Here is a 27,617-nt window from a genome sequence, read left to right as displayed (position 1 = left end):
CATAAATATGTTAAGAACTACTAATCAACTTTCTTCTGTCCATTCTTGTTTTTTTATGTCTAAATATCAACCCTCCTCCTTTATCTGGGCTGGGGACTGAAAGAAGTGACCATAATAAGACACACACTTTCCTGATTCATTTGAATGTAGTTGTCTGAGACTGCTGTGAGTGAGGAGGACTGTCTGTGTTTTGGATAGAGGAGGTGCTCACACACACTGACTATTGAGGAGATCAAAACAAACTCCAGGAAAGTCACCAGATTTGTCCTCTTTAAAAAACACTCAGCAGATGGGGTCTGAAAAGTCATTAAATGTAGCGACAAAGTCTCTAAGTCGGCAACACTTGTAGTATTTTTTTTTCTTGAAGGCGGATTCTTGGCCCAGCGTCTCTTGCAGGTGTGGTCTGGATAGATCCTGATTTCCCCCTGCCTAACTGTTTTCTTAGTTGTCTAAAGCCCTGATGCTATCTTGATGAAGTAAAAGAAGACATGGAGTCCAAAAAGGAGGAGAGTTCAGCCAGCTTGAGTCCAAAACCTTACTCTATTTTTGGGCAACAGTTTGGGCAACAGACACTTTTATCTTTGGGTGTATATTTGGAAGGTTTATGATGGTTTCCTGTTTCTGAGTCTTCTGAGTGTGCAGGTAAAGGTAAAGGATACCTATGTGAATATGTTGGTTCAGGCCTTGGGGGCTGTATCTGTCGAACTGCTTTCACTGTGTTTAGTCAGGGTAGTATGAATGTATATTTACACTTCTGTTTCACACCAAATTACCTTTAGACGAAGAAGAAGAAGATAAACTTTATTTGTCTCCTTGGGGGAAAATCATGTTTTTTACACTCTGAACATGCTATGCATACACACACATGCACAAACAGCACTTCTGCACAGAAACATGCACTGATTAGAGGCCAGAGTGATGGTTCTGCACCTTCAGCACAGGTGGGGGCTTTGATGCCTTGCTCAAGGGCACCCGGCAGTGCTCAGAAATGTAAGCCAACACCTCCCAAGCTCTAAGCTCAATTCCAATCTTGGTCTGCACCTGGACTCAAACCAGCGACCCTCCGATTTCTAAGCCAAGTCTCTACGGACTGAGCTACGGGGACATTAGGGGACATTCAAGACTGTTAAGTTAATCCTTTTTGTTTTCTGGACCTTATTTAACTTTTCTCTTTACACAGCAGTCTTGTACTGCAAGCTCAGGTTCAATGTTCGCAGCTGTCCTCAAGTTATTTCCTGTCCTGCATGTTAGCTGAATCTACAAGAGGCCAAAGGGAAGAGAATTTTATGGTTTTGTCCCTAGTGGACAGGAGCTGGTCACCTCACTTTTTAGACAAAAATCCTCTACACACTCAGTCGCAGTTTTGTCCTCCACTTTCTTACCACCGTCATCAGAGCTCACACTGACTCTAAAGTGCTCCCAGACAGCAGAACGCCACAACGCCACATGTTCAACCTCTAACTGTCTTCTCTGCTCGTTGTGGAAACAACACACACACACACACAAAGTGTCCTGCTCTACTCCTTCATCTCAAGTTGCAAATGCGTATGACTGGAGCTACATACTCGCTTCAAACTGGGTGAAATGAAGAAAAAAGAAAAACCTGAACTGAACGAAGCACATGCATTCCATCCCTTCTTCATTCATGATACACCTCATTTTCCACTCAAGAAGAATCACAGCAGATGCTATGTGAAGTGTTGGGCTTGGATTTTGCTGCCAAATCGCCTGTGTCATATTCTCTCAGTGTTCAGGATCCTCAACCAGAATCACTGCAGTTAAAACACTGTTATCCTTACTACATTTAAACACTTTGCCAACACTAATTATTTGGCAGAACAATTGACATGATTGTGAGGGGAACTTGTCCCATTTTTTAGACAATGAGCACCTCTGGTCTGCAGCTGGCATGGCCCTGCTGCAGGGCTGCAAATAGCATCCTCACATGGATGAGACTGTCAGAGCTGGCTGGCTGCAGATTCATAAGAGCTGGCATTTACATTTGTACCTCTGGTTCAGTTAGAGGGCGAATCTGCTCTTTTTGTTGCTGCTTTATTAATTTTTTACAAGTTGCTTCCTATTGTTCTGCCAAAAAATGCTTGTCTGCCTGCCAGACTCTTTAAAAAGCATATTTTAAAATGGAACTGAAGTAGTCGTGTTGAAGGGAATTCCTTAACATCATGCTTAATATTCTTACCCTTTGTGGAAGGGTCAAACTTTGAGTCTGAATATGATTAATAAAACAACAGACAACTCTGGTCGATGGAAAAAACATTCGTCCACCCGTATCTGACGATAAGATACAGAGGTGGGAGCAGGTCATTGCTTAGCAAAACTCAAGTAAGTCTCAAATCTTTAATCCTGAGTCTCAAGTAGAGACAAGAGAGGTCTAGTCCAAGTTAAAGTCTCTGAATTTTTGAGTCCTCACAAGTCACAAGCACTGTTTACCAAATAAAATGGCACTGTAACAAAAACAATGGATGCATTTCCAATACTTTTAACAACACGACAAGACTTTGTCTTTGTGGTTTTATTTGAAGTGTTTAAAATATTCACATTTATTACTCAAGTAGAAGTATAGATACTAGGGTTTAAAAATATTCTGTCAAAGTTGAATTATCGACTTAAGTTTTTAAGCTCAAGTAGAACTGTAAAAGTACTGGTTTCAAAACTACTTAGAGTATAAAAGTAAAAGTAACTTAAAGGGGCGGGAAATACCATTAAAGCCAATAGCTTAGGCTGTGCCACAGGGGCCTATACTTCAAATAGTTTATCCCCCCTGCTGAGTCTCTGCCATAGACATCTTCATATTACGCTACATACCTCCCCGACGAACCAAGTGGGTGTTGAATTGGTGTTACGTTTACACATCTCATCCATCCGCAATCAAATTCACTCTTTCCAATTGGATAGGTTTTTACTTTTTTTGGTGTGTGTCTTCTTGAACGGTAACAAGCGGTTACAAAAAAGGAGTAGCGTGGCTATTTTTTAAACGTGCAGAGTAGAAAGTGCAGATATTTGCCTGAAAGTTTAAGGAGTAGAAGTAAAAAGTCTGCTTTAAGATGAATTACTCAAGTAAAGTATAGATACCCAAAAATTTTAGTTGATACCTCTGGGTCTAATCATAGTTGAGACACAGCAAGACACGCGCTGCTACAACTTGACTGTAACATGTACTGTTGCATAAAATGGGTGCTAAGCTAAAGCTAACCAAAGCATTATATCATGATGCTCTTAGAGTATTTCTCAAAATACCTCGATGGTCTAGTGCAAGTCACCGATTTGTTTATAACAATGTGCCCACATTTTATGCTGTTCTTGGAAACTATATGCACAAATTCATTGATCCTTTGGTTGATTCAGACAATGAAATAATTATGTCACTTACTCAGCTCACAATGAGCAACACAAGGTTAACATCCTGTTACTGGAAACATTGGTACAAATGTCTTTTTGTGTTTTAAATTGCTGTCAGCATATGAACTGTGTTTTTCCTTTTTAATATCTTTGTATGAGTATTTGTATACTTATCTGTTGTTCTGCTACTCATACATTTATATGGACCTAAGGGTCTGGAATAAGGTATAAAGTAAAGTATATCTCAACAGGTATCCTCAGGTATACTTGCCGTTCTTTGTGCAACCTTAGGTGCCGAACAAAGTTTGAAGTTGTCGCTTCTCCATTGGTTGTTTTTGTGTTGCAGGTTTTGCACACAGCAATTATTTTTTTGTTTACCACCTCATTATTTGAGAGCGTGAATGAAATTATACTCGGTAGCATCCAGTGAGGGTAACTGTGACTCTTAACCAGTCTGGTGCTCACAGAAACATAATCCACACCCTTGTTGTTTGTTCTCAAACCTGATTGGTGGTACGGTACGGTACGGTACGGTACAGTACGGTACGGTACGGTACAGTACGGTACGGTAGGGTACCGTCATTATGATTCGATACGATATGATATACTTTATTTACCCCTAAGGAAATTTGTTGTGGGCTCGCCTGCTGCTTACAGGTCTCCAGAATCTGATAATCTGTTAATAGATGCATTCAATGAAGGAAATTCTGTGGGAAAATTTGTTCCTGAAATGACAGAATTACCGTCACATTAGTCGAATACTTTGAATGGGGGCACATTTTATTCAGCACACTCTCTCTTAACTTCCTGAAACGCTACCTTGCTATTTGGGATTGTACAGGAAGTTTGAGTATTTCTGTTGTTAGTTCCACATTAGTTGTTTGTTAGTAGTGTTATTGTACTTGAATACGTTGTTTTATTCACTAAAATGGATGTAATGTTGTGATTTCACCAAAAGATGCGGGCAGTGTCCCTAAATTTGGCTAATAGGTCAAAGTTTTAAAAATGAAGTATCATGGGTCTGAGAATCTCCATATGTGGATGCTGGGTCTTAAGAGGTTAAAAAAGGTGTTTTCTAGTCATTAGATATTGTCAAGTCAAGTCCAAAGTCATCAAAATTGTGACTCGAGTCTAAGTCATATGACTCGAGTCCAACCCTCTGATAAGGTTTAACAGTGGCAGTCAGTGTCTTTCAAGTCATGTAAGGACAATACTTCTCTGTAGTTATTTGTATCCTTGTATGCAAACTGTCTAAGTCCAGAACCTTCCTTCCCTCAGGTACGAGATCCGGGACCCGCACCTGGTGGAGGAAAACGTCCTGCAGATCCTGAAGGAAAGAGCCGACTTTGACAGCTACAAGCCCCGCCCCTTCAACATGCGTGAATTCTACGACCGGACAGGCCACGACATCAAGGACATGTTGCTGTCCTGCTACTACCGGGGCATGGAGTGCAGCGCTGAAGACTTCAAAGTGGTGAGTCAGGCGTGTCTGTAGTTTAACGTCCTCTGTGGAGCTGGCTTGCTTTGCCAAGACATGGGTCAGCAGAGCATATTTACGTTACAAGGTCAGCGTTGATGTCGCTCATTATAGCTGAGGTTTGCTTTGTGAAATAACTCGGTGAGATATATGTGGAGGTGGGTTTTCATTCTCACTTCGGCCTGAGTGGCTCCATCTTTGCTGATCTGTCGGCTCCCCCTCAGGATGGGACTGGGAGTCGCTGTGTACTCTGTGGCTGACTCACAGGCCAAGGGCTGCAGAGTGTACATCTATTATCCTGAAACACGCCATGTCTGGATCTGCTGTAAGGCAACGAGTGCTGTGTGGTAGTTTACAGTAAACAATCAGAAATCTTCAGCACCGCGCTCATAAAGCTGAAAGTTGGACTTTTACTGAACCCTGGGTCAGTGCCACAACACTTGCTTTATGAGCAGGAAGTTAAAAATTGTGTCCCACAGGGGGATTTTCTGAGTGTGTTTGTTTTTCTCATCAATCGGATGAGTACAGACAACCAGTTATTACCTGGAACCGATGTGACCTTTATATCTGCTGTGCGGTGTCTGGATTCATCACATATACTGAAGTGTCCGGAGCGCAGGGGCTTTCTCTGCTCTCATTGTGAGGTTGTCAAAACACTTGTTTTTAATCCTGCAGGTAACATCCTCAGCAGGGAGGTTTCTTGGTGATTTCAGGTGTGTTTGCTGTGAATTAAGTAATCTGATTTCCTTTGACTTGCCTTGTTTGAATTTCTTCGCTATCAAACTTTGTTTGTCTGCTGTTTGCTGAACAGAAAAGGAGCATAAAGTGTGTTTATCAGAGCTTGTCTGCCGGTAACTGCTGCTGAAAATGGAGTTTAGATGAGTGGTAATGCTGAGCATTACAGTAAATGTTAACGCTCCAACACATTTCCAGGAACCTGAGCTGCGGTGCTGGCTGATATTCTTATATATCTTACAAATTACAGGTGTATGTTTGCATACAGCTCATAGGTTTTTTTCTCTTTTTTTCTGACATTTACCGTTGTCTCATGGTGTACTTGGACTGCATGGATCTTTTTTGCCTCTTATAATAGTCGCTGTTTCTGAAGAGGTGATTTCAGAGTCATAAATTCAAGCTGTGACTTGACAGACTTCATGATGACGCTCGACTAATCCTCATGACTGACGTGATGACATCGATGAGAAGACTGTTAACAATGCTAAATGATTCCACTCACTTTTCTGTCTGAATTTTACGGTGAAAGTTACTGACGGGCACTCACCGTATTTCTGTAAAGCATTCTCACACCAACATTTCTCTTATTTTGGTCTTTTTCTGGAGTCCAGTGGTGTATCATAAAGGCAAGGGTGTTTTTTATCAAAGCTCTTTTCAAAACTATCCTTCTGTTGTATCGGGCTGCAGTGATCAGGGACTTTGGCGTTTCTATAATAGTCAGACTGTTTTGTTTTGTGTTTTCTATGCCTTACATTACTCTCACTGGACTAGGAATGGGAATCAAAAACTGGTTCCTGTTGGGAATTTATAAGAAGTCTTTAAATCCATCGATATTTTTAGCCTTTGTGCTGAAGGATTCCCTAATCAATTCTTTACACTATGCTGGAGTTGCTGCTGCAGCTATCTTAGCCTAGCAGTTCGATAACTTTTCCCAAGAAAACTCTGATTCAGGATTTTCAGCTTAAAGTTTTACTGAAGAACTGAACTCACAAAGATTATTCAGTAAATTCAACATGGTATAAATCTCCTTATTTACCCAAAACGATACAAACAAAAAAGCGCTAGCTTGATGCTAACGTAAAAGGGAAATTGCATTGATATGCTAGCGGTTAGCATACATCAGTATAACTTTAGCTTCAGAATAGAATTTTAACTTTCCTCACAGAAACACATCACAGTTACAAAATAAATGCAGGACGAAAACTTACATGCAGGATCATGGCTGGCTTCATAACTATGGCAAGGTTCCAAACAGCTTAGAATATTGCCATAACCACTTTGAAACACTAGATGGCCTACTTGAGTCAATAATGTATATTGCAGAACAGTACATCAACATCACATGACCGTGTGATTTTTACTGGTGTCTGTATATTTACACCCAGAGATTTCCAGATCTGGTAAGCAATTACATTTTCATTAATTTATAAACTCAATTTAATGTTGTTGACCTGGAAAACCTACAAAGATCCTTTTTGTATAGAGAAAATTTACAAGAGGAATTGAATTGAATTGAATTGAAATGATGAGGCTAACCGTGACATAGTGACACCGCTTAATCCTGACATCTTTTTCATGTCATTCTGTGGCACCAACTTCTCCATCCTTCTTTCACTTGGTCATTTTGTTGTTGTTTTTTCCACATTTGTGACTTTTGCATGTACAAAGCGCTCAGTGCTGTCATTACTAGTCAACATTATGACTTAACAGAGAAAAATCAGTAGAGGTAGAAAGAAAAACCAAACAATCAAGGCTTTAGGTTGGTAAGTTTTGCACAATGTCACACTTCACAGAAAAAAAAAAAAATCTGTATCTTTCTGGGCCAACATTTCTCAAAACTTTTAAAAATCAAATCATTAAAACCATGTTAGTGCCAAAACTGAAGCCTCTAACTTTCACAGAAAGACATAAAAAGAAGTGAGTCGCAGATTCCAATCACAAACTCAAGAGAGGAGACAGAGGAAAAAGTCTCAGGTTAATATTGAGTTGTGGACTTGGTGTAAGATGCTGAATGAGCTGGTCTGGGTCTGGGTTTCAGACTTCTATCGCTCCCTCCTCTATATATCCAGCTTCAGTTTTTCAATTTAAACATAAAATCTGTGATTTTTTTTATTTGTTTTAGAGGTATATTTCTTATAATGCTGTATTTTTTAATCTATTCTGTGATTTTAGATATAAAAATTTAGAAAATTTATCACATAATGTTGTGCATTGAAAGTCAGAATCAGGGGACAAAATATTCATTTTTCTAGAAGTTACAAAAAAACCCTTTTTCTTCTTCTTGTACATTTAAAAACGCGCACTCTAAAGAAAAAGAAAGGGCCTTGTGATAAAATAATGCGCCTCTCAACCAGTGGCACCCCGCTGTGAGACAGGGAGCTCATCCAGATGGAGAATATCAAACAGATGCTCACTGCGGAGCAGGTGGCGAGGGATGATGGCACATATTGATACAGTTGATGTCCCGTAAGATTTCTACTGATGGGACCAAAGTACAGAACATTTTGTGATTGTCTCATAAGGAGTTCAGTCACCGCAGATCACTGAATATCCCGTCTTGTGTGCGTTTATAAGCTGATCCTTTGCTGAGATGAGGCTTATGTTTGATTTAGAAGTCAGAAAAGCTCCTCACACTGCAGGATAACATGAAGAGGAGGATATAATATCTACCTCTTTATATAAAGCAATCTATTACATAAGCTATTTTATATTTTTATATCAAGCATCCTTTGCACTACTCTCTTTAACTGAAGTCTCATACTTTACTGAGCTGTTGGCGCCATCTGTGTCAACCTCACTGTCCTTCTTTGGAGTGTTTGTCCGTTTGTGTGTGAAGGAAGCTAACATGAAGTGAATTCCTGGGTTTTTTGAGAGTACCCGGCTCATCGAGCTGATTCTGACTCTGAGATGTGCTTCAGATGAAGAGCAAACTTCTCTCCTTTCACCACTGTACAGGTTTAATACCCAACATTCATGCCTGTGGGCTGAGAGTGTGTCTGAAAGACGGCAATAAAAGCCATATTAAATCCGCTCCTCTGTGTCACTCTCATACCTTGTGTCCTTCAGTGGTCCTTTGAGGTAGGATATCTCACGCTCTGAGCATTTTTTTCTTTCCTCCTGTTCTGTAAAATCATTTTGTACAGCGGTGGCTGCGACACGGCCCACATGGTGCAGCGCCCCTAATGTGCTGATGTGTCCACATTTACTGTAGTTAGTTGTGCTTATGGCAGATGGTGCTTCGCAGGTCTCGGCTGTATTAGAACAGTAGTGGACCTGGGTGGAACAGCTCAGCAGAGAGCACTAATGGTGTGGAAAGAAAAAAAATTATCAGAGCGATTGCAATAAGAAAAAAAAAAAGAGTTGTGTGAACACTCCCACCAGCCTCTGCCTCCAGAGCCCAGAGCATGAAAACAGGAAAACTGTGATTAACACTGTCGGCAGTTTCTGCCTGTTTACACCCAGCGTCGGCAGCGTGCCTCGTTTGCTCTCGCCACTCCCTGGATGCAGAATACAGCCAGAAACAAATGGTCTCTGCTACATATGGCGTCAGGGAGTCCGATAGCTGCTCATCTTTTCATCAGCGCTCTGATAGGGGAGGAAAATAAAACAGACTGCACTCAGCGCAGGTGGTCTCGAATGGGATAGTGGGAAACTGCTGGGTAATTTTAGACGTTCTGATAGATGAATACACTGTGATGCTTCGCTGCGTTTCCCATGTATGAATTGATTTCACATTGCTCCAGGTTCATGTTCAGGTATTTTCACATAAGACGTACAGTGTGTGTCCTTGCTGAAGGGCAGTTTTGTCATGAATTAATAATAACTGGTCCCATTACCTACTAGGACAAGTTGCCATGTATCTGATTTCAGTGGTGAGTGCTGGAAACACAGCTGAATGGTCGATCTGTGCTCCGTTTGGACCCCCTTTTGTCTTCAAAACTGCCTTAAACCTTGGTGTCATAAATTCAACAAGGTTCTGGAAACATTCCTCAGATACTTTTCTCCATAGTGACATGGCAGCATCTGTCGTCTGAGCATCCATGATGAGAATCTCCTGCTCCACCACATCCCAAAGGAGCTCTATTGGATTGAGATCTGGTGACTGTGGAGGCCATTGGTCTCGGGGGAACTCATTGTCATCCTTGAGAAACCAGTTTGAAATTATTTGAGCTGGGAGACATGGAGCGTTATCCTGCCTGAGGTCTCCATCAGAAGATGGTCAGCAACAATACCTAAAGTGTGCCATATCGCCAGCAGCAGCGTGAATAGAATAGAATATAATTGAATAGAATTGAATATGATAATAATAAAAAAAAAATTATTTATCCCCCAGGGGAAATTCAGGAGTCATAGCAGCAATCAAGAAAAACAAAAGTAAGAAAGTGTATAGAAAGTGCAAAAAAAGTCCATAAGAAAATAGATGATGACAGCTTTCCATCCTGTCTGCTCACAGCAGGTGAAGTTTTTCCAATGTGGCATTGACGTCCAGTTTTAGCTCTGTTAGCCATGTCTGTAAATAGCATGATGCCACTCTGCCTTCTGGTAATCCCTCTGTTGCTGGGTTAGCACGGCTAGCTTGTCCAGCTTATTGGAGATAGATCTTATGTTCCCAATAACGATGGATGCGAGGACAGGTTGGTGTCGTAACTTCATAGCTCACACCTGAGTACCAGCACGTCATCCTGACCTCCTTCTCCTCACCTTGTGGGAAACATCTGGCCTTGCACCAGTTAGCACTGACATGCTACAGGCTGCTGATTTCATATATAAAATAGGGTCTCCAGACAAATACAGGGGCAAAAAGAGTAAAAATATCATTGAAGACAAAACCAGTTTGGTGTCCACGACCAACAAATGAACCATACAAAGTAATGATTCACTGCAACAAAAGCAGCAAAAAGCATTGATTCAAGGTAGGATTGACTGATGCTTTTATGTTGTTTACTCCAAACCCTGAGCCTACCATCTGATTGTGGAGCAGGAATCCAGACTCATCAGACCAGGCAACGTTTTTCCAATCTTCTATTGTCCAGTTTTGGTGTTGCTGTGTGAATTGTAGCCTCAGTTTCCTGTTCTTAGCTGACAGGAGGGTCACCCGGTGTGGTCTTCTGCTGCTGTAGACCATCTGGTTTGTTCAGAAATGGTCTTCTGTAGATCCCAGTAGATCAGCAGTTTGTGAAACACTCAGACCAACAACCATGCCACATTCAAAGTTGCTTCAATCACCTTTCTTCTATATTCTGATGCTCACTTTGAACTCAGCTCATCTTTGCCATATATACACGTCTCAATGTGCTCAGCTGCTGCCTTGTGATTGGCTGCTCAGACTTCTGTGTTAGCGAACAGCTGAAGAGGTGTCTCTAATAAAGTGGCCTCTCTGTGTTTGCCTGACCACTTCAATCAAACCCACCATGTTCCTGCTTTCCCTTTCTCCTTTAAAAGAGGGTATTTTTGATAATTAGGCTCGTAGAAGGTTAGACTTTCCTCTTTTAGCTCTGATATTACAAAACAGCAGGATAGAAAAATTAGCCCCAATTAATATTAATAGGCAGCCCACAGCTTCTGAACCACAGCTGCAGGAGATAATAAGAAAACAGTAAAAAGAGAGTGAAATACAAAGACCTTTATTTGAATATTAACCATGTACTTTAAAGAGACGTGTTGATACACGGAGGAGTCATGTATGTATAGAATGAGACACAGAAGACACTATAGCACATACAGTTGACACACGCTCATCCCTAAGGAGCCGTTTGCAGATAATACACTGATATGCGATTGATGTCACAGCCTCTCAAGTTATTCCATTTTAAACACTTCAAGACACCCACGTCTGATCACCAGGGAAAACTCAGAGTGACTTATCACGACTTAAAACTGGAGCTATGGGGCTTGGCAGACTGCACGGCAGAAAGAGCGAAGGAGAGAAGGAAGAAGGAGAAGGATGGACAGAGAGAGACGCAGGGACCGAAGCCCAGGAACAACTAAGTCATTGGGATGAAACTGAACATAATGGTCAAGTGCTGCAGCGAGGCACAAAGACACACAACGGCAGCTGCCACTGCTGCAGCAGCCACTGAAGTACTATCAGCAGACACACAGGTTTGAGCTCATTTAACCTCTCAGAGGCTGCGCCGTATCTCCCCCCTCCAGCCGCCCGTTTGTTTCTCCCTAACATAATGAAGTGTGTCAGCCCAACAGGTCTCTTCCCAACACTCTTTACTTCTTGTTCTTAACTAAATGTCAGCTTATTTTCCATGCATGGGGAAATTAAAATGTTATAGGTCAAAGGGGTATTTGTGGAGATATCGATTATCACAACTACATTAGGTTTCTTCTTCCTTTATGTTGGGGGGGAAGCTCAGTTATTGACTGTGAGGCCTCCCTATACAGACCACACACTCAAACACTTATCTTCAAGTTTTTTCTGGACTTTTCTGTGGTTATTTGCAGTCAGATGCATTTTAAAAGAAAAGCTAAAGAATTCAGAGTTGCAAGCAAAATCAGAAAGTGTCACATTTAGAAAACAGCTTTGATTTTTCTGTAGTTTGGTATGGGTTAAAGTAAAGAAATGTAGATAGCATTATTTAAATAAAAGATAATAGCAAAGTACAGAAATGGGTTGTGAAATCATATCCTGTGGAAATTTTGGATAGACAAAGGGTCTATGAATGATAAGTGAGTATTTAGCGATGGTTATCTTATTGTTCTATATAAATCTAAAGGAAGCTGAGCAGGAGATGAGTTTGCTTATAAAATAAGCAAAGGTTACAGCCTACACCTATTTGGTTCTGTTTAGTTTTTTGTAATGTTGATTTCTTTTTATTGATTTTATTTTGTTGTTTTTGACTGTTTGGTGCTAATGCAGAAATAGCATTAACGCAACATTTGTTCATTTTCACTTCACTGTGCAAAACAAGCTAAACAAAACTGAAAACTAAACTTAACTAAACATTTGAACTTTTAATGGGTCGTTATTGTTGAATTCTCAAATGTTCAGTTAATGAAAACCAATTAGAGGTTGGTGTCAGTATTATCCAATAACCATCCACTGGCAGAAGAGTACAGACACGTACATTATTCAACCCCAGATTAGTTTAGGTTTGCTGCTCCTAGGTCAAGCTTTTCAAATTATCAAGTATTCAGACTTGAAGTATAGGTGTGAATCTTATCTTTTATTGAAAACACCACATTCCTGGGCGCTAGTATTGCCCAGTATTTACGTTGGACATGCCATGAGGTTAGTCCCCAAGCTGGTGGCTTGAGTTAATGTAATTCACCACTCTTGTCCTGTTTACAGTTCTGTCCACTATACAATCTTCTCTACATGCAGGTATCAAAGGGCCCCTTTGCACTGACTCATTGGACAACGTTGACGGCTATAGACGTCAATTTAATTTCGACTGTTTACTGCATCTGTAGAAGTAAATTATGTTTTTCAGCGGGGGAAGGTAGGGTCTGGCGGAGCTTGTCGACGCATGTGTGAAGTGATGTGCCACTGCCATGTATGGGTCCTTCAAGTGGCCAATATTAAAATGTCTGTGTTCAGTGCCATTAACGTTTATAGAGGCGGGGTGCAGCGTAGCTTGTCAATCAGAATCATGAATTATTCTGGGTGAGAGCGGTGTGCTCTTTGGACGAGAGCTCAATATGGATATGAGGAGAAGATGTGAGATGACAGAGACATAGCGAGATGCTGCAAGTCAGAAAAGTTCAGGCAGCTCACGCTCCAACTGAGGATGTGTTGTGGTAGTTCAGAGAGAAAGAGCGACGCCATTATGAGAAAAGACAACACAGATCATGGAGAGGATCAAAGGATGGAGCGCCCGAGATGAGCATGATCTAAAAAAGTATATCTTTTTTGTTTTTTTTGATCAAAAACAGAAAGAGAAACACAAAAGAAGGGAGTCCATCCTTCTTGGGTAGTTTTGGTGTTTACATAGTCATGAAAAACAATATTTGGTCTTGAAAGATCGTTCAAGATGCTCTGACAAATGGCAGATGGGTTAACAGTCCCTTGTTATAATTTGATTGATCCGCCAGAGGTGGCAGCAGCACATCTGAAAGTTGTTTTCTGACTGCATTAAGTACAGAAAAGAAGAATAACTTAATCTTTTTAGAGAAGCAGAGAAATTTGGGGTTGAAAGGATCTGATTACAAATAATCAATGAAGAGATGTCAGTGACTTTCACACAGTATTTTAGCTTGGCCCATCCATTTGAATACTCATACACCATAAATTAAGAAGCAGCCAAATTATCTCCAAGTATTGTTTATTAAAGATTTCATCTGATTTCATCATCTGATACAATTAAGCTGTTTGGTGATAGCTCACACTCAACTTGCTCATTCTAAAAAAAGAAACCATACTGAGTGTTGTGATCATTTGTTTTTCTAATACAAAGTTACATCAACAGATGCATCCCTTACTACAGTTAAAGGATAATGACTTTTGATTGGAGCTGTTTTGGGGTAAATTTTAGTCACAAAGGAGCTTTGACATTGCTGAATCTTGGGTTGTTTCAAACCATAACATGCAACAAAATCAGGACATTAATTACATCCATACCCAATGACTGAAATGTGCAGAGTTGGCAGTTGCAGAGCTACTTCCTCTACTCTTTGTAGATTGATGGGACTGGGTTTATTGCCTCTTTATACGAGGATGCTTTGACCGTTAGGCCAAACCAGCTCCCAAGCTTTCTTTAACAGGTTAATGAGCAGTTATAAATCATTTCCAATCCAAGATAATGCAGTTTTGAGCTTCCACTGCCTGTTTCCTTGATGCCTTTACAGTAAATCTATCAAATCACTAGAAACAATCAAAGAACACAAAAACTCCTTCACATCATTGATTACCATGTCACTTCCTGCAGATGAGGCAATAAAGTTTGGCTCAAACTTTGAATTATTTGTAAGATGAAAAAAATCCAATGTTAGACCTGATTATTTTTACATTATCAGCATTTTTTTTCTCACCTTCAGTAGTTTCATCAGCCCATTCAGCCCTCCTGTCATGTCTTTGACAAGCCATCCTCCACCACCACCACCACCTCCACCTTTTGTTTAACCCCGACTCTTACATAATTACCATGATCATTCTATTGAGCCATTGGCTTCATTTCAGGAGCCCATTGGCTCAAGGAGTCCTACCCCTGGTGGTATGGAGGAGTGGCGCTAATGAGATGTGATCAATAGAGAAAGCCTTTCAAAGACACCTGCCCATGGATCACGTTGCACAAACAGCCTTTGGATCAATTTACAGAAAAGGTCAGACTCAGATACAAGTCTTTGCTCACATTTAGGTGAAAACACTTACTGTTTATAGGGACGTATTCCTGGTGAAGAGAAGAAATGGATCTTTGCCCTTCTTCTGCTTTAATAGAGATGGTTTTCTTGACTGAGCCAGGGTGGAAGGATACTAGTGTACTAGTGTGTATTTCGTTTGAGGTCTCACATCTCTCATTCAGTTAATCCATCTTGTAATTAAGGCTAGCTTGGTTTTGATTGGGTATTACCCTTTGACATCTTCTTGGTGGCGCTAAAGAGCAATGCCATCGGAAGTGAAACAATGAGGAGTTATTGGAGCAGTTTTAGGCCTGGACTATATGAATATGGATATATTCCTTAAACGCACATTTTTGTGTCTACTAGGGTCTCTCAACTACACAAACACAGCGATTTCACCTGCATAAACGGAGATTTATTTAAAAACGGATAAAAAAGTGAAGAACGATGGCGACATTTACCACGCTATATCTGTGTTCTTTGCACTTTTTGCCCTCATTACAGCTCAACAGATGAATGTAATGTAGTTGATGTTCATGAAGTTACAAGTCCAACTTATTGTCCGTCCACACAAACAACTCAATTTTATTTTATTTTTATTTATTTTGCCATCTCCTTACTACGTTGACTGCATCTTCTTCCTGTTTTTGACAGCTCATGCTCATAACGTTCTTCTTCTATGGTTTTCACATTTTGCTAACCTGCCACTTATCGCCCAGGCATGGCATTGCAGGCTTTAGAGGCGTTCGTTTTCTGTTTTGCCTCTTCGTATGGACAGAGATATTTCTGAAATGTAGACAGATTTTTTTTTTTTTTTAAACTAGGACAAAGATATCTGGTCAAAGAAAAAATATCCACATACTTGTGGTCCAGACCTTAGTGTCACAGTCTTGACTTTTCCCTCATTTTGAAGGTGTACTGCAAACTGCAAAGCTCAGAGATATTGATATTTGGTATCAATCTGTTTATAAGTTAAAGGATAAGTTCGGTTTATACAGTTTTTACATTGTCTATAGAATGAAGTAGAACAAAATACTCACCCAGAAGGCTTTCCTGATCCAAGTAGTGCTTCAGGAGATATTTAGATCCAAAATCATGCATCGGACGTCCGTATAATGGGATCCATTGGGGCATAGACAGCGCTGCTCCTAAAACTGCATTAATCGTCCAAAAACTCATGTTTTTCACCAAAATTCCATCATGGTCCGCTCCGGGTTAGATATCCATGATCTGCTGAAGTCTGTGTCACTCCAGACAGTGCTGTGTGGCTGTAATGACTCCTGAACTCACGCATGCGCAGTATCTTCTGGAGAGCCGACTCCTTTCTTTGAGGCACAAACATAAAGAAAGTCGTGGTCAGTTCAGAGGTCAGTACAGCCACACAGCGCTGTCTGGAGTGACACAGACTGCAACAGAGGACTAACTTGGAGCGGACTATGATGGAGTATTAGTGAAAAACACGAGTTTTGGACGATTAATGCAGTTTTAGGAGCGGCGCTGTCTATGCCCGGATGGTTCGCTGCACGATATTGGATCTAAATATCTCCCGAAGCACTGCTTGGATCAGGAAAGCCTTCTGGGTGAGTATTTTGTTCTACTTCATTCTATAAACAATGTAAAAACTGTATAAACGGAACTTATCCTTTAAGCTGGTTGCCAGGTAACTAGCAGGATGTTGCATGCTAATGTAATGTAGATTAGCCCCATGTCAGGGTCTTTAGTCTCACCCTGTCAGGATTCTAGTTTACATAACGACTCGGTGGGAGAAAAAAAATCATTGTATTCAAGTATCTGGATTTTTTGTGCAACGATTTCAGTCCTTCGTTTTAGTTTTTGTTTGTAAGCTAGGTTGGAAAAGAGTTGAGATTTCACATCCCCCCAGATAATCCAAGAAACTGAATCATATGTGATGTACATTTTTAGGAAAATATGGCTCCTGATATAGTCTGTAAATAACATCATGCAACTTTTTGTCTTGGCCTGGTGTTAAATAAAAAAAATTAAAAATCACAAAAATCAGAAACATCGAAGAATCCCAATTTAAAACGAATCAGCACCCCAAAAATTGTAAAAGCATCAAATCGGGAGAAAAGCACACAGCCTCTGCCCTTATAACTACCTCCTCAACGTGCATCCCTCTTTATGTAATCCAAGTAAAATATGTCGACCTTGAGGACCAAGAGTGATGAGAAGAGCCTGCCATATGTGTTTGAGAGTTTTGAGCATCCTGTTATACCTTATCCCTCATCATCTGTTTTTGACACACCTCACCTTTGTTCCAACCCGTTTAACTCATCGCTATTCCGCCCTCATCCATCAGCTCAAAGCCGATGATTCTGCTGTTCTCTTTGGCCGGACAATTCCCACCACTTTCCCTCTCGAGGATAAATCAATCAATTTGCTATTACTGTAGAACTCAAAGACACGGATCAATTAGGTTGTTACCGAGTAATGAATGCATCCCTAATGAAAAAACAGGCCGTCTCTTTGTGTGGAAAAAGGCCAGTGGCTGTACTTGACAGAGGCTTGTCTCTCTTCACGTGGCAGGTCAAAGAATGAAAGGCAGGAGATTTAGTTGAGACAGCATTTACAGGACTGCTACTGGGTGTGGCAGAGGCTGGATGCTTTGATGAGATATTCCATTATTTAAGCTTTGACTTCTCTGGTATCAGCCTGGGGTTATTGATCGGTGATACACATAAGATTAGCTAAATACCAGCTCGGTATTAGGATGGATTAGGGGTGTTCTTTAGAGAGGGGGTATCACAAGCTCCCATATTTTAAACTTAGATATAGAGTGATGCTGGATGTTTATACTAAACGTGTACAGATTATCAAACCTCTACATATCCATATATTGTAGAAAATACCTGAAACAGTCCAATTAAAACAAAAAACAAGGTCTTCACGAGACTTGCTATAACAATGTCAAGTCAAGTCAAGTCAAAGTTTATTTGCAGAGCACATTTAAAAAAAACAACCTTGGTTGACCAAAGTGCAGTACAGGGGTACAAAAAAATTCTCATACACTTAATATTTAAAACCTAGTAAAGATAATAAAACAGTTGTGAAAATTGAAACAGTAAAAAAAATTACAATGAGCCAAACATCCAATATGCATAAAAACAGAAATAAAAAAAGAATAAAACAATAAGAGAAAAGTAAAAGAGAGGATAAGGAAAATATAGGGAATTAAATAATGAGGTCATTTCATAAGTATGATCCTAACATGTTTATAATATGTTGGAGGGATGGGCCTCAAACATCTACTTCTGGCCATAGCTCCGCCTCTGAAAGGCTTCCAGAGGCCTGGCCAATCAGAAGGAAGGAGGTTTATGGATCAGGAGCCTTAAAGAGACAGCAACTACAACAAAACTTCTCAGACAGGGGCTCGAATGGAAGTTTTCTAAACACCCTGCTACTACAGGGTAGGGCTGTAGCAATACACTAATTTTATGATACAATACGATACACGATATTCAGCTCATGATACGATATATATATATATATCAGGATACTCAGCCAATGATACGATTCAATATTATTTGATATGATTTCATACACTTGCATTATTTTCTGAAATATTTTGAAGGGACAGTGTGATTTTTGGTGAGATCCTGTGACTGTTCCCTTGACTTGTATTGATTTAATTGAACTTAAAACTGACGTCTTTGGTGTAAAGATGGTATCTAGATGCCTAACGGCGATACCAGCAGCTGGCTGACCTAACCGCTCTTCCTGCAAAGCAGACAGGGTCAGGATTAGGAGCAGCGAGAAGAGTGCGGGGTGTAACAAGGGGGATTTGAATATGACTAAATGTATTGATACCTATAGCGAAAAAATCAAGACTTTCTGCGAAAAGAAAACATCAATGTATATTGCAGAATAGATAAAATAGCCCAGCCCTACTATGGGTGCACCAGAAGGACAGTATAAAGACTGAAAAAGCACAATGCCTCTTCTTTAAGCAGAAATTTAGCCTAAAGTTAAAAAAAGACTCAGAAAGCTGTTTAAATTAACTTGGGGTTTGCAGAATAACTGCAGATAAAACATGTCGGATTGGTTTGGTCAGCGGTGTCTTACGGTAGCGGGGCTAACACCACTAGCCTTTGGTCCTCCTTACTTGTGATTATCCAAATGCCTTTGCTTCAGTCAAGTGGTTAAATGAAAGAAGATACAACTTAAATCCAAATTTATCTCAATTTTCTAAATTAAAATACCAGGAAACTACGTTATTTCTCATCCGTCTCCTGTGCTTGATTACATCAGGGTTGTAGAGCATTATTGCATTATACGCTCCCAATGCTCCAAACTAGGGCTTGTGGCTACGCTTTAGCTTGAACACAGCATGAAACCAGCAATGTTGGTCTAAAATTGTGATAAAATGTTCTACAGACTTCTGGTGATGACCGAGGCAATAAAAAACTGAGTGGATCAGACATTGTACTGGCTTCTCATCAACATTCCTCATGATTGCACGAGGGAGCTGTTTGTTATTGTATGTTTTTGAGTTGCTGTCACTGTTTCCTGCAGTAAAGCAACTCTCCAGCTTACTGAGCCTGGAGTTTCTGTTTTTAGAGCATTAGACACTTTTAACAGCCAATCAGCTGAGGCAAAAACAGCTCCAGGATTGGGTTACGACTGAATATGTGTTTATAACTGCACCATAAACCGAGTTATTTCCACACAGGCGGCTGAATTTGAAGCAAAATAATTCTCAATGATTAGCACACGGAGGAAAGGGGATGGAATTTAAAATCTCATCACTTTTGAGGCACTTTCTCTGATTAAAAAAAAGTGTTGTGTTGTCTTACATTCAGTTCTTTGAAAGTTATTAAATTTTGAGTTTATTCGTGTTGAATTATTGAAATGTTTTTCTGCAACTGCATGATTAGTCACTTCCTGATTAAAATTATGTTAAATTATGAATTTGGGAATATAAAAAGAATGAAAACAGAAACGATTTTCTTCTATCACTTTTTAAAAGCCAGGTGTGTTGCTTCACTTTTTTGTGTTTTTAATTGTGTGATGCAACAGTTTTATTTTTATTCACAGGTTTCCTGATGCGTGGTGTGCGCGGCAGAAAAATAGTAAAAAGGAGAGAGAAACACAGATTAAAGCAAATTCAGGAGAGATTTGAAAATCCATTTATTCCTGTGACCCCTTCTCTGCCCCGACCCTAACCAAAATGATTTTTAATAATGGGTTGGGGGGGGGATGCGCAGTGGGAGGGAGAATGAGAGAAGAAAGAGGAGGAGAGAAGTTATCCCTCATAGAATCAATTAGAAACACTTTGGTTGAGATCAGAGGCGATGGATGGCTGTGCAGGGCTTTGGAGTGAGACGGAGAGGGGAAGAGCTGGCGGAAGGGCCAGGAAGCTGTCCTGAAATAAGAATAGAGGTGTGTGTGTGTGTGCACATGTGTGTCTGCCAGCGTGGGAGCCTGTGTTTGGCTCTGGGTTAGTGGTGCCGGGCAGTCAGTGGGAACAGAAGGAAAGAGGAGAGGGCTGGGGATTGATGGACGATGGGGAGGCCAGTGGTGCACCGGCTGAATGAGAAGCAGGGTCTGAGCTGTCAGCGTCGAGGTCTTCCCTGCATGCTACAGGGTTTGTAAAGCTCTTGGTTTGCTGCACAAACAGAGGATGTATGCCTCAGATTGTGCCGACAGTCTTAGCGATTATTCACACACGTCTAGCAGGCGGCACCCCGCTGCTTCAGTCAGCTAATTACCAACCAGAGTCATTTTTTCCTTCCTCTGTTTCCCCTCATTCCATTATTTTAGTAATTTACTTGTTTATATAAGGAACTTCTCACATTGCCCTCAGTACATTACATCTGCTAGATTTTATTCCTCTCTGTGGCTCATTACCACCTTTGAATCCTCAAAGATAAATGACCACAAATGGTGATGAATGGTTTTGACATTTAAAGCTGAATCTGGTAATTACAGCAGCTGATTGATGACGGCGAGTACGAGCAGTGCGCACTGTTTCCTGTGATTGCGTGTTGTAGCTTTTGTCTGAGCCGTGTTATTAAATATGACACTTGGGAAGGTGAGCGACAGACAGGTCGAGAAGATGTCCCTGTATTTTAAAGACAATGGGGTACACATGCTGTCATCCTGTGCTTCAGCGTCAGGGGATAGACGGAGCGATAAAAGCAGTTGGAACACCACAAGGTCCCCATGGGAAGACGTGTTTTCATCTCACCAGCCATTGTCGTGATTATTTATTTCTTTTCCTCGTCTCCTGGGAGCACCCAGTACCTCAAAAAACCCTGACAACTTCCTTTTGACTGCAGAGCTGTTTGAAATGAGGAGCGCTAATGAACGGCTGCCTGTGACCTTGTTACAGTTTGGAAAAAAAGTCTCTCGACTGTAAATATTTTAAAGTCTAATTGTTATTACAGATAAATTGATGTTTCTCAGCATGTAGTAGAGCTCTAACACAGAGCCCGGGGCCATGCTGCATCTGCTTACAGTGTTCTCCTGACTGGTGTCGAGGTTATCTTCAAATCACACCTAAAAATAGACGCCGCCTCTGGAGATGCTAAAGAGTTTTAAAACTAGCTACTGACCGCTCCAGACAGAGACAAAACAAAAGTTAATCACCGTATTTCAGATGGGGTTGATTGTTACCTGCTTCACATTGTGTTCCCAACAGCAAGTTTTCTTTGCTCTAAAATTGACAGTAACTTACAGGCACTTAGATAACTTACAGTATCTTTATTGTATTTTTGTTCAGAATAGAATAGAATTCATTAATCCCAGAGGGGAAATTCAGGAGGAGCCACAGCAGCAATACAAGAAAACAAAAAACAGAAAGTGTTAAAAGACTCGTAAGGAAAAAGATGCTGACAGCTTGTCTATCATTGTCCAGTCAGCCAGCCTCCACCTCCACAGGGTCCAGGACTGAGCTTCTTCAGCAGTCTGCGAATAGCATGATGCTACTCTGCCTCCTGGTATTCCCCCTGTTGCTGGGTTAGCACGGCTAGCTCGTCCATCTTGTTGGAGATAGCTCTTATGTTCCCAATAACAATGGATGGAAGGACAGGTCCATGTCGTCTCTTCTTAGCTCACACCTGAGAACCAGCACGTCGTCCTCACCTCCTTCTCCTCACCTTGTGGGGAAACATCAGGCCTTGCACCAGTTAGCATTGACATGCTACAGGCTGCTAACAGCTGATTTCACATGTTAACAATGCAATTTGTTGATCTATTGAGAGTATCAAATTTTTCCCATAATCCTTTGCTGATAAAGCTAAACACCAAATAAGCCTTCCCCACTAAGTTATAGAGCCTGACCGATTAATCGGGCCGATTATGCCTGTCACCGATTAATCAACATCGGCCAAAATGTAGCCGATTATAGAAAATTTTGCTCCACAGAGATTCTGTCGCTCCTGTTCCGTGTGTTTGTGTGTTGGGCTGCACACTGCCAGAGTGCCCGCCCCCTCCATCCACCATTATGTAATGTAAGACATAGAACAGCGTTTTAAAGTCATGTATGTGCTCATTGTGTGTTTACAGTTTGACTTTTTTTTTCTACTTACTGTGTTTAAAGTTTGACCTCTTTATTAATTATTGTGTTTACAGCGTGTTCTTATTTATCATTGGTTTAAACTACAGTTCTTATGTTGACAGTTTTATAATTTAAGTTCCTTGTTTTAATCTAATAGTGTTCTGTCTCTGTCTTGAAGCATATGGGTATTATAATAATTTGTGTTCATATACAGTATATATCCTGTGTATATGAATGAATTTATTATATTATATATTTATTATATCAGCTGATATATTGGATATCTGCTTTTTTTTGCCCCAGTATCGGTATCGGTATCGGCCCCAAAATCCCATATCGGTAGAGCTCTACTAAGTTACTTTAGATATTACAGTAAAATTCTGTTAAATGTAAAAACTGAATGCTTTACCTCTGTTCAGAACCTGTAAATGAGGCACCATAAAGAAAGAAACAGCCCCTGTGGTTTACACTTACACATTTAATCCCCAAAATGATAACACAGTTTGTCTATATCTTTATATCATTAGAGAATCCTGAAGTTTGCGAAACATAACTCTTAGAATGTTGAATACTGGCATCATTTTAGATTAGTTTCAGTTTTGGCTGATACTAAAGCCCACATATTGGTTGTGATATGGGGAAATAAAAAAACTAGATCTGTGCATTTATAGTGTTGAGTTAAATTAAGAATCAAACATTGTCACCCTCAGTAGTCAGCATGAGGATTTCTGTTTATCCAGTTGAATATATTCCAAATTCATGTCCATATGTTGTTTCCAATCAGAAGCTCAACCAATCTGCAACTAGCAAAGGCTGTATCTCTATTATTAAATGGCTACTTCTATTACGCTCTACTACCTGGATGTAAGCAAGCACAGACAACTCATGACATCTCAATTCATGGCGTGGTTTGTCAGTGTTTTGACCTCTGGAATCGACATAAAGTTGTATGTGGGCTGTCTGGTTGAACTTTTAAACTACCACTTATCTGATGCTAGCTCTTTTAGTGTTGGCTACACTTAGCAAACCAGTTTGACGTGTTTTACCTTCAAAATCTGTAACCCTGTGAAGCCATGTTAGACAAATTAGGCTACATTTGACTGTTTTTCACCTGTACACTTGTTGGTTAAACTTTTAATTTCCATTGAAATGGCATGCCACTTTGAAACATCTCTAATAAATATCTCAGTGCTCAGTACGTCACAGCCTTCATCGTGAGAACCTGTCTGTGTCAGAGAAAAGGTGATGGAGCAGTGATGTATGAAACCCTGTACAAATGCTGATAAGTCTTATCTCACATTGTTTTCTGGATACACATGTGATTTCCTCTCCAAGACGTGATATGATAATCTAGTTTTGACGTCTTCTAGGCACCTGCTCTCACACATCTCTCACTGACTGACTGGGGCAGCTGCCAGTCAGTCAGTCAGTCAGTCGGCCAGTCAGCAGCTGTCTGCTGAATTTTAAAGAGCTCCTCTTGATTCTTTCCTTTCTTTCTTCCTTCCTTCCGTAAGGAAGTACTGACTTGTCACTCAAGGCTCCAACAACCTCTCTATGTCCTTGCTCTCATCTGTTTACCCACCAAGGCCTGGAGGCGACAGCTCATCCGTTGTTTACTGCATTTGTTTCCAGCATTTTGAAGTCAGATTCTTTGGTAGCAGCCTTGTGAAAATGGGATGGTGGGAATATCAGTATCTCATCCATCTACCTCTGACTGAGGGCAAACACAGGTTTCAAGAGAAGACAGGAATCAGAAATCTTCAAGAAACAGGGCCAAAAGTTTCATATTTCCAAGCCAACCCATTCTTTGAAAGAGAGATCTGGCAACCCTCAACATTTTAACTGTGTCAAAACCTGAAGTGTTGGCTGCAACACAATCTTGTTGTAAATAAATTCATAGGATGAGTGCTGCCCCACGCAAAAGAGATACAGATGTTTAAAGAATCAATGAATATATTTTTCCAAATTGTGGATAAATAAAGTCTATTATTTTCTTTTCTATTCTATTCTATTCTATTCTATTCTATTCTATTCTATTCTATTCTATTCTATTCTATTCTGATCAAAGGGGCTGTGGGGTGTTTGAAAGTTATCTTGAAAAAGTCTCCCTTCTCGATATATGCCCAATCCTAATCTGCTCTTCAAAATGAAGAGCAGATTATATATATATATATATATATATATATATATATATATATATATATATATATATATATATATATATATATATATATATATATATATGTACACACACAAAACTTTAAAGTAACAAACTGATCGTCATGAAATTTTCAGGAAATCTTCAAAATAGGAGAAGGAAAAGGTGATTCAATTTTGGAGGTGATCAAGATCACCGTCTTGATCCGGAATTTCTTTAAAGGATTCTTTATCCTGAGATAGGGAAGTTTTCACCATATGTGTATATAACTCCATGGTTAAAATGGTAGATCTATTATTTTCTTCAATTTCTGTGATTAATTTTGTAGTGATGGTGGACACCGGAGCCTAACTGTCAGACAGAAAAAGGACAGAAGAGCAGAAGGAAGCTAAATGGGAGAATGATAGAGTGCGAGCTAAAGGCTAAAATGGCTCAACCACTAAGCAGTTATTCTGCAATGGTCTTTTCAAATTTGAGAGTTAGCATCAGGATTCTTTAATATTACACATTATTGACACGTCTTACAGGATCCAGCTGTCAGCGCTACATGCGGACGGCTACTAAGCTACTGTACGAACTGATAGTTTGCTTGTTGACATGTTAGCCAGGCTAGCCAGCGCTACCAGCTACTGACATACTGTACAAACTTAAAACGAATGCTTGTGGTCACACTTCAAACAACAGCGCTACACAACTTTACGGGAAATTTCTTACCTTGTCGCTTTGTATCCAAAACAGCTCCAAAACAACATACGCCTGGTTAAAAGTCACATTTTTACAACAGTGTGTGAGATTCCAGGCCAGAAGGTGGCGAAACAGTCCAATTAAAACAGATCCTCCTCTTAGCATCTTCAAACAAAAAAGTGTTTAGTGAAAAAAAAGAATATACTTTATTTAAATGTGACAAATAACCAATTTCCTTAACCCTTTAAGCCCCGGCTTCTTTTTGGATCCTCTGAGTATTTTCACACTTGATGGCAGTGAGTTAGTCATACTTAGAGACTCATCACTCCAGAACACCCCTTGTGTTAAATCAGGGGACCTTGGAGAAGTAAGTAGTGTTTTAGGACTGGCAGATGGCTGCCAGTTCAAGTGTTTAAAACTGGAAACTGTTTCATCAACAAATCTAGAGTGTCCTGAGTTAAAACACTCCTCAGTGCCTCTGTGAGCTGTGGATAAAAGTCTGAAGCTGCCAGATCAGAGATCCAACTGTTTAAACCCACATGCCTTCCAGCAATGTTTTAATATTCAACCTCTGCCTGCAGGATCCAAAGCAGCGCTCTTCTTCTCATCCTCATCCTGAACACTGCCTGAATGTCACTTTTTAATGTTTAATTAAAAGTATTGTGTAATGTATGAAACACATGCCAACCACTACATCTTGTGATGCATCCTACGTTTTTCCCTTTCCGACCTTTCCCTCTGTGCTGAAGTCAACTGTCAGTCATTATCTTTTAATGTTTCCTCAGCTCCTGCTCTCTTTATCTCTCTATTCCCATGAGGTGGATTCTTTTTTCCCTGGCTGTGGGGGTTGGTAAGGGAATTTAAAGCATCAGAAATCACTTACAGATTGCTGAGTGTACAGTTCACACCGGCCTAGTTCACTGTGTGCAGACCTCAGGAAGGTGCAGCAGCATATTCAAGCAGTGCGTCTAATTTATGGCTCTATTCAGTGTTAAATATGAGTGTGCTCGTGGGTGGGATGATGGTGGGTGGTTTGGGGTGAAAGTGTTTGCATGCACGCGTGGATGCAAACAGGCCACACTCAGTAAATCTCAAATTAAATATCCAGAGCGAAGAGTGGCTCTTTACAGTAAGATGCTGACCTGACACTTTGTAGGTTGGACCCCGGAAAAGCTAAGTTTGTGCTCTTTTTATCTCCTCGAGCGTAGAGTTATCAAAGACTTCCCAGAAGTGGAGAAGCACTGCCTCCCTGGCTGTTTCCGTTATGAATTTGTGCGTAAATGTGCCGTATACTTTTTCTGATGTCTGACATCATATATTTATACTCACAATATCAACAACTCAGGGCAGCAGAATTCTCCAGGTCGTATTTGTCATAACGGCAAAGAAAAGGCGTTCGTGTAATGCCGCAGCTTGGGCCTCTGCAGCATTTCTCTTGTAATATGGGAAAGTAATTTTGTCCTAATGCCAGTCTGTCGGTTGAAATGGATGTGCCAGGCCTGGGTCACAAATCTTAAGCCGGGAGGTGGGGGCAGAGTGGACACAGCTGAAATACTGCCGCCGCCGCACCCTTCCTCCGTCACTGAGTTTATGCTCCTGCGCTCACGAGGAGAAACAGCTGGGCAGATGAGCACAGAGATGATTGTTTATGAAGGGAGGACGAAAGGTTGTGGTGGTGTTAGGGAAACCTGATATACAACCTAAACAACAGAGACCGGGTCTGACAAGTGGCTCCACTCATGCAACCCTGGGGTGTGTTTCTCTTGGCTTAGTCATAGCTGCTGTTGCCAGTGTGTCTGACCCCGTGTCTCAGTAAATGTGAGAAGCCAAATAACCCACTGTAATCGTCTCATTTTCAAGTGTCATCCTCTTGCCAATCTGTCATCCTCCCTTCATGGATATTGATTTGATTACTTCAGGCCTGTGATTCATTCTGGTCACCTGGATCACATCAACCAGCCGTCCTCTGACATTTAAGCATCTCCAGCGTTTCCTCTGGAACATGTCATCTCTTCTCTGTGTCGGATTAGAAAAAGAAAAACATATTAGTTGCCCTAAGGATATAAAACATTAATACTTATGAGTAGTGTGATAGTATCTTTAATATCACTGCAGAAACTCTTGGGATTCTGAGTTGATATCTTGCAGACAAATAACACAAAGATGTTGGCGGGTCAAACTCCTCTGGTTGCACTGCAAAGTAAACTTTTTCTTCACACTTTGACACTTTCCTTCAAATTAGAATTTCAAAACCACCGTAGCACATAACCTCGCTGCAATATTTTGCAAAGTCTTACATGGACTGCTAGATTTTCACCAACAGACAGTTGAAGTACGCTAATAGACATGCAATAAAAGGCATTTTCCTCCTAAGTGTTTGCTGCTCAAGTTGAAATGAA

General features: G+C 40.5%; 1 protein-coding gene across 1 annotated transcript in view; it reads left to right on the top strand.

The window, feature by feature from the left end:
* asic1b (acid-sensing (proton-gated) ion channel 1b) overlaps positions 1 to 27,617 on the top strand; it is a 374,230-nt gene that overhangs the window by 16,776 nt on the left and 329,837 nt on the right. Inside the window, exon 2 of the mRNA XM_074676109.1 lies at positions 4,636 to 4,831. Coding sequence (XP_074532210.1) covers positions 4,636 to 4,831 — 196 coding nt within the window. The remainder of the gene's footprint in view (positions 1 to 4,635; positions 4,832 to 27,617) is intronic.

The sequence above is a fragment of the Halichoeres trimaculatus genome, unplaced genomic scaffold, assembly GCF_033239565.1.
Source record: "Halichoeres trimaculatus isolate MK-OKI-2021-1 unplaced genomic scaffold, fHalTri1.1 fHalTri1_scaffold_1, whole genome shotgun sequence".
Lineage (NCBI taxonomy): Eukaryota > Metazoa > Chordata > Actinopteri > Labriformes > Labridae > Halichoeres > Halichoeres trimaculatus.
Note: the sequence above shows the minus strand (reverse complement) of the source record. Positions and strands in the feature narration are given on the sequence as shown.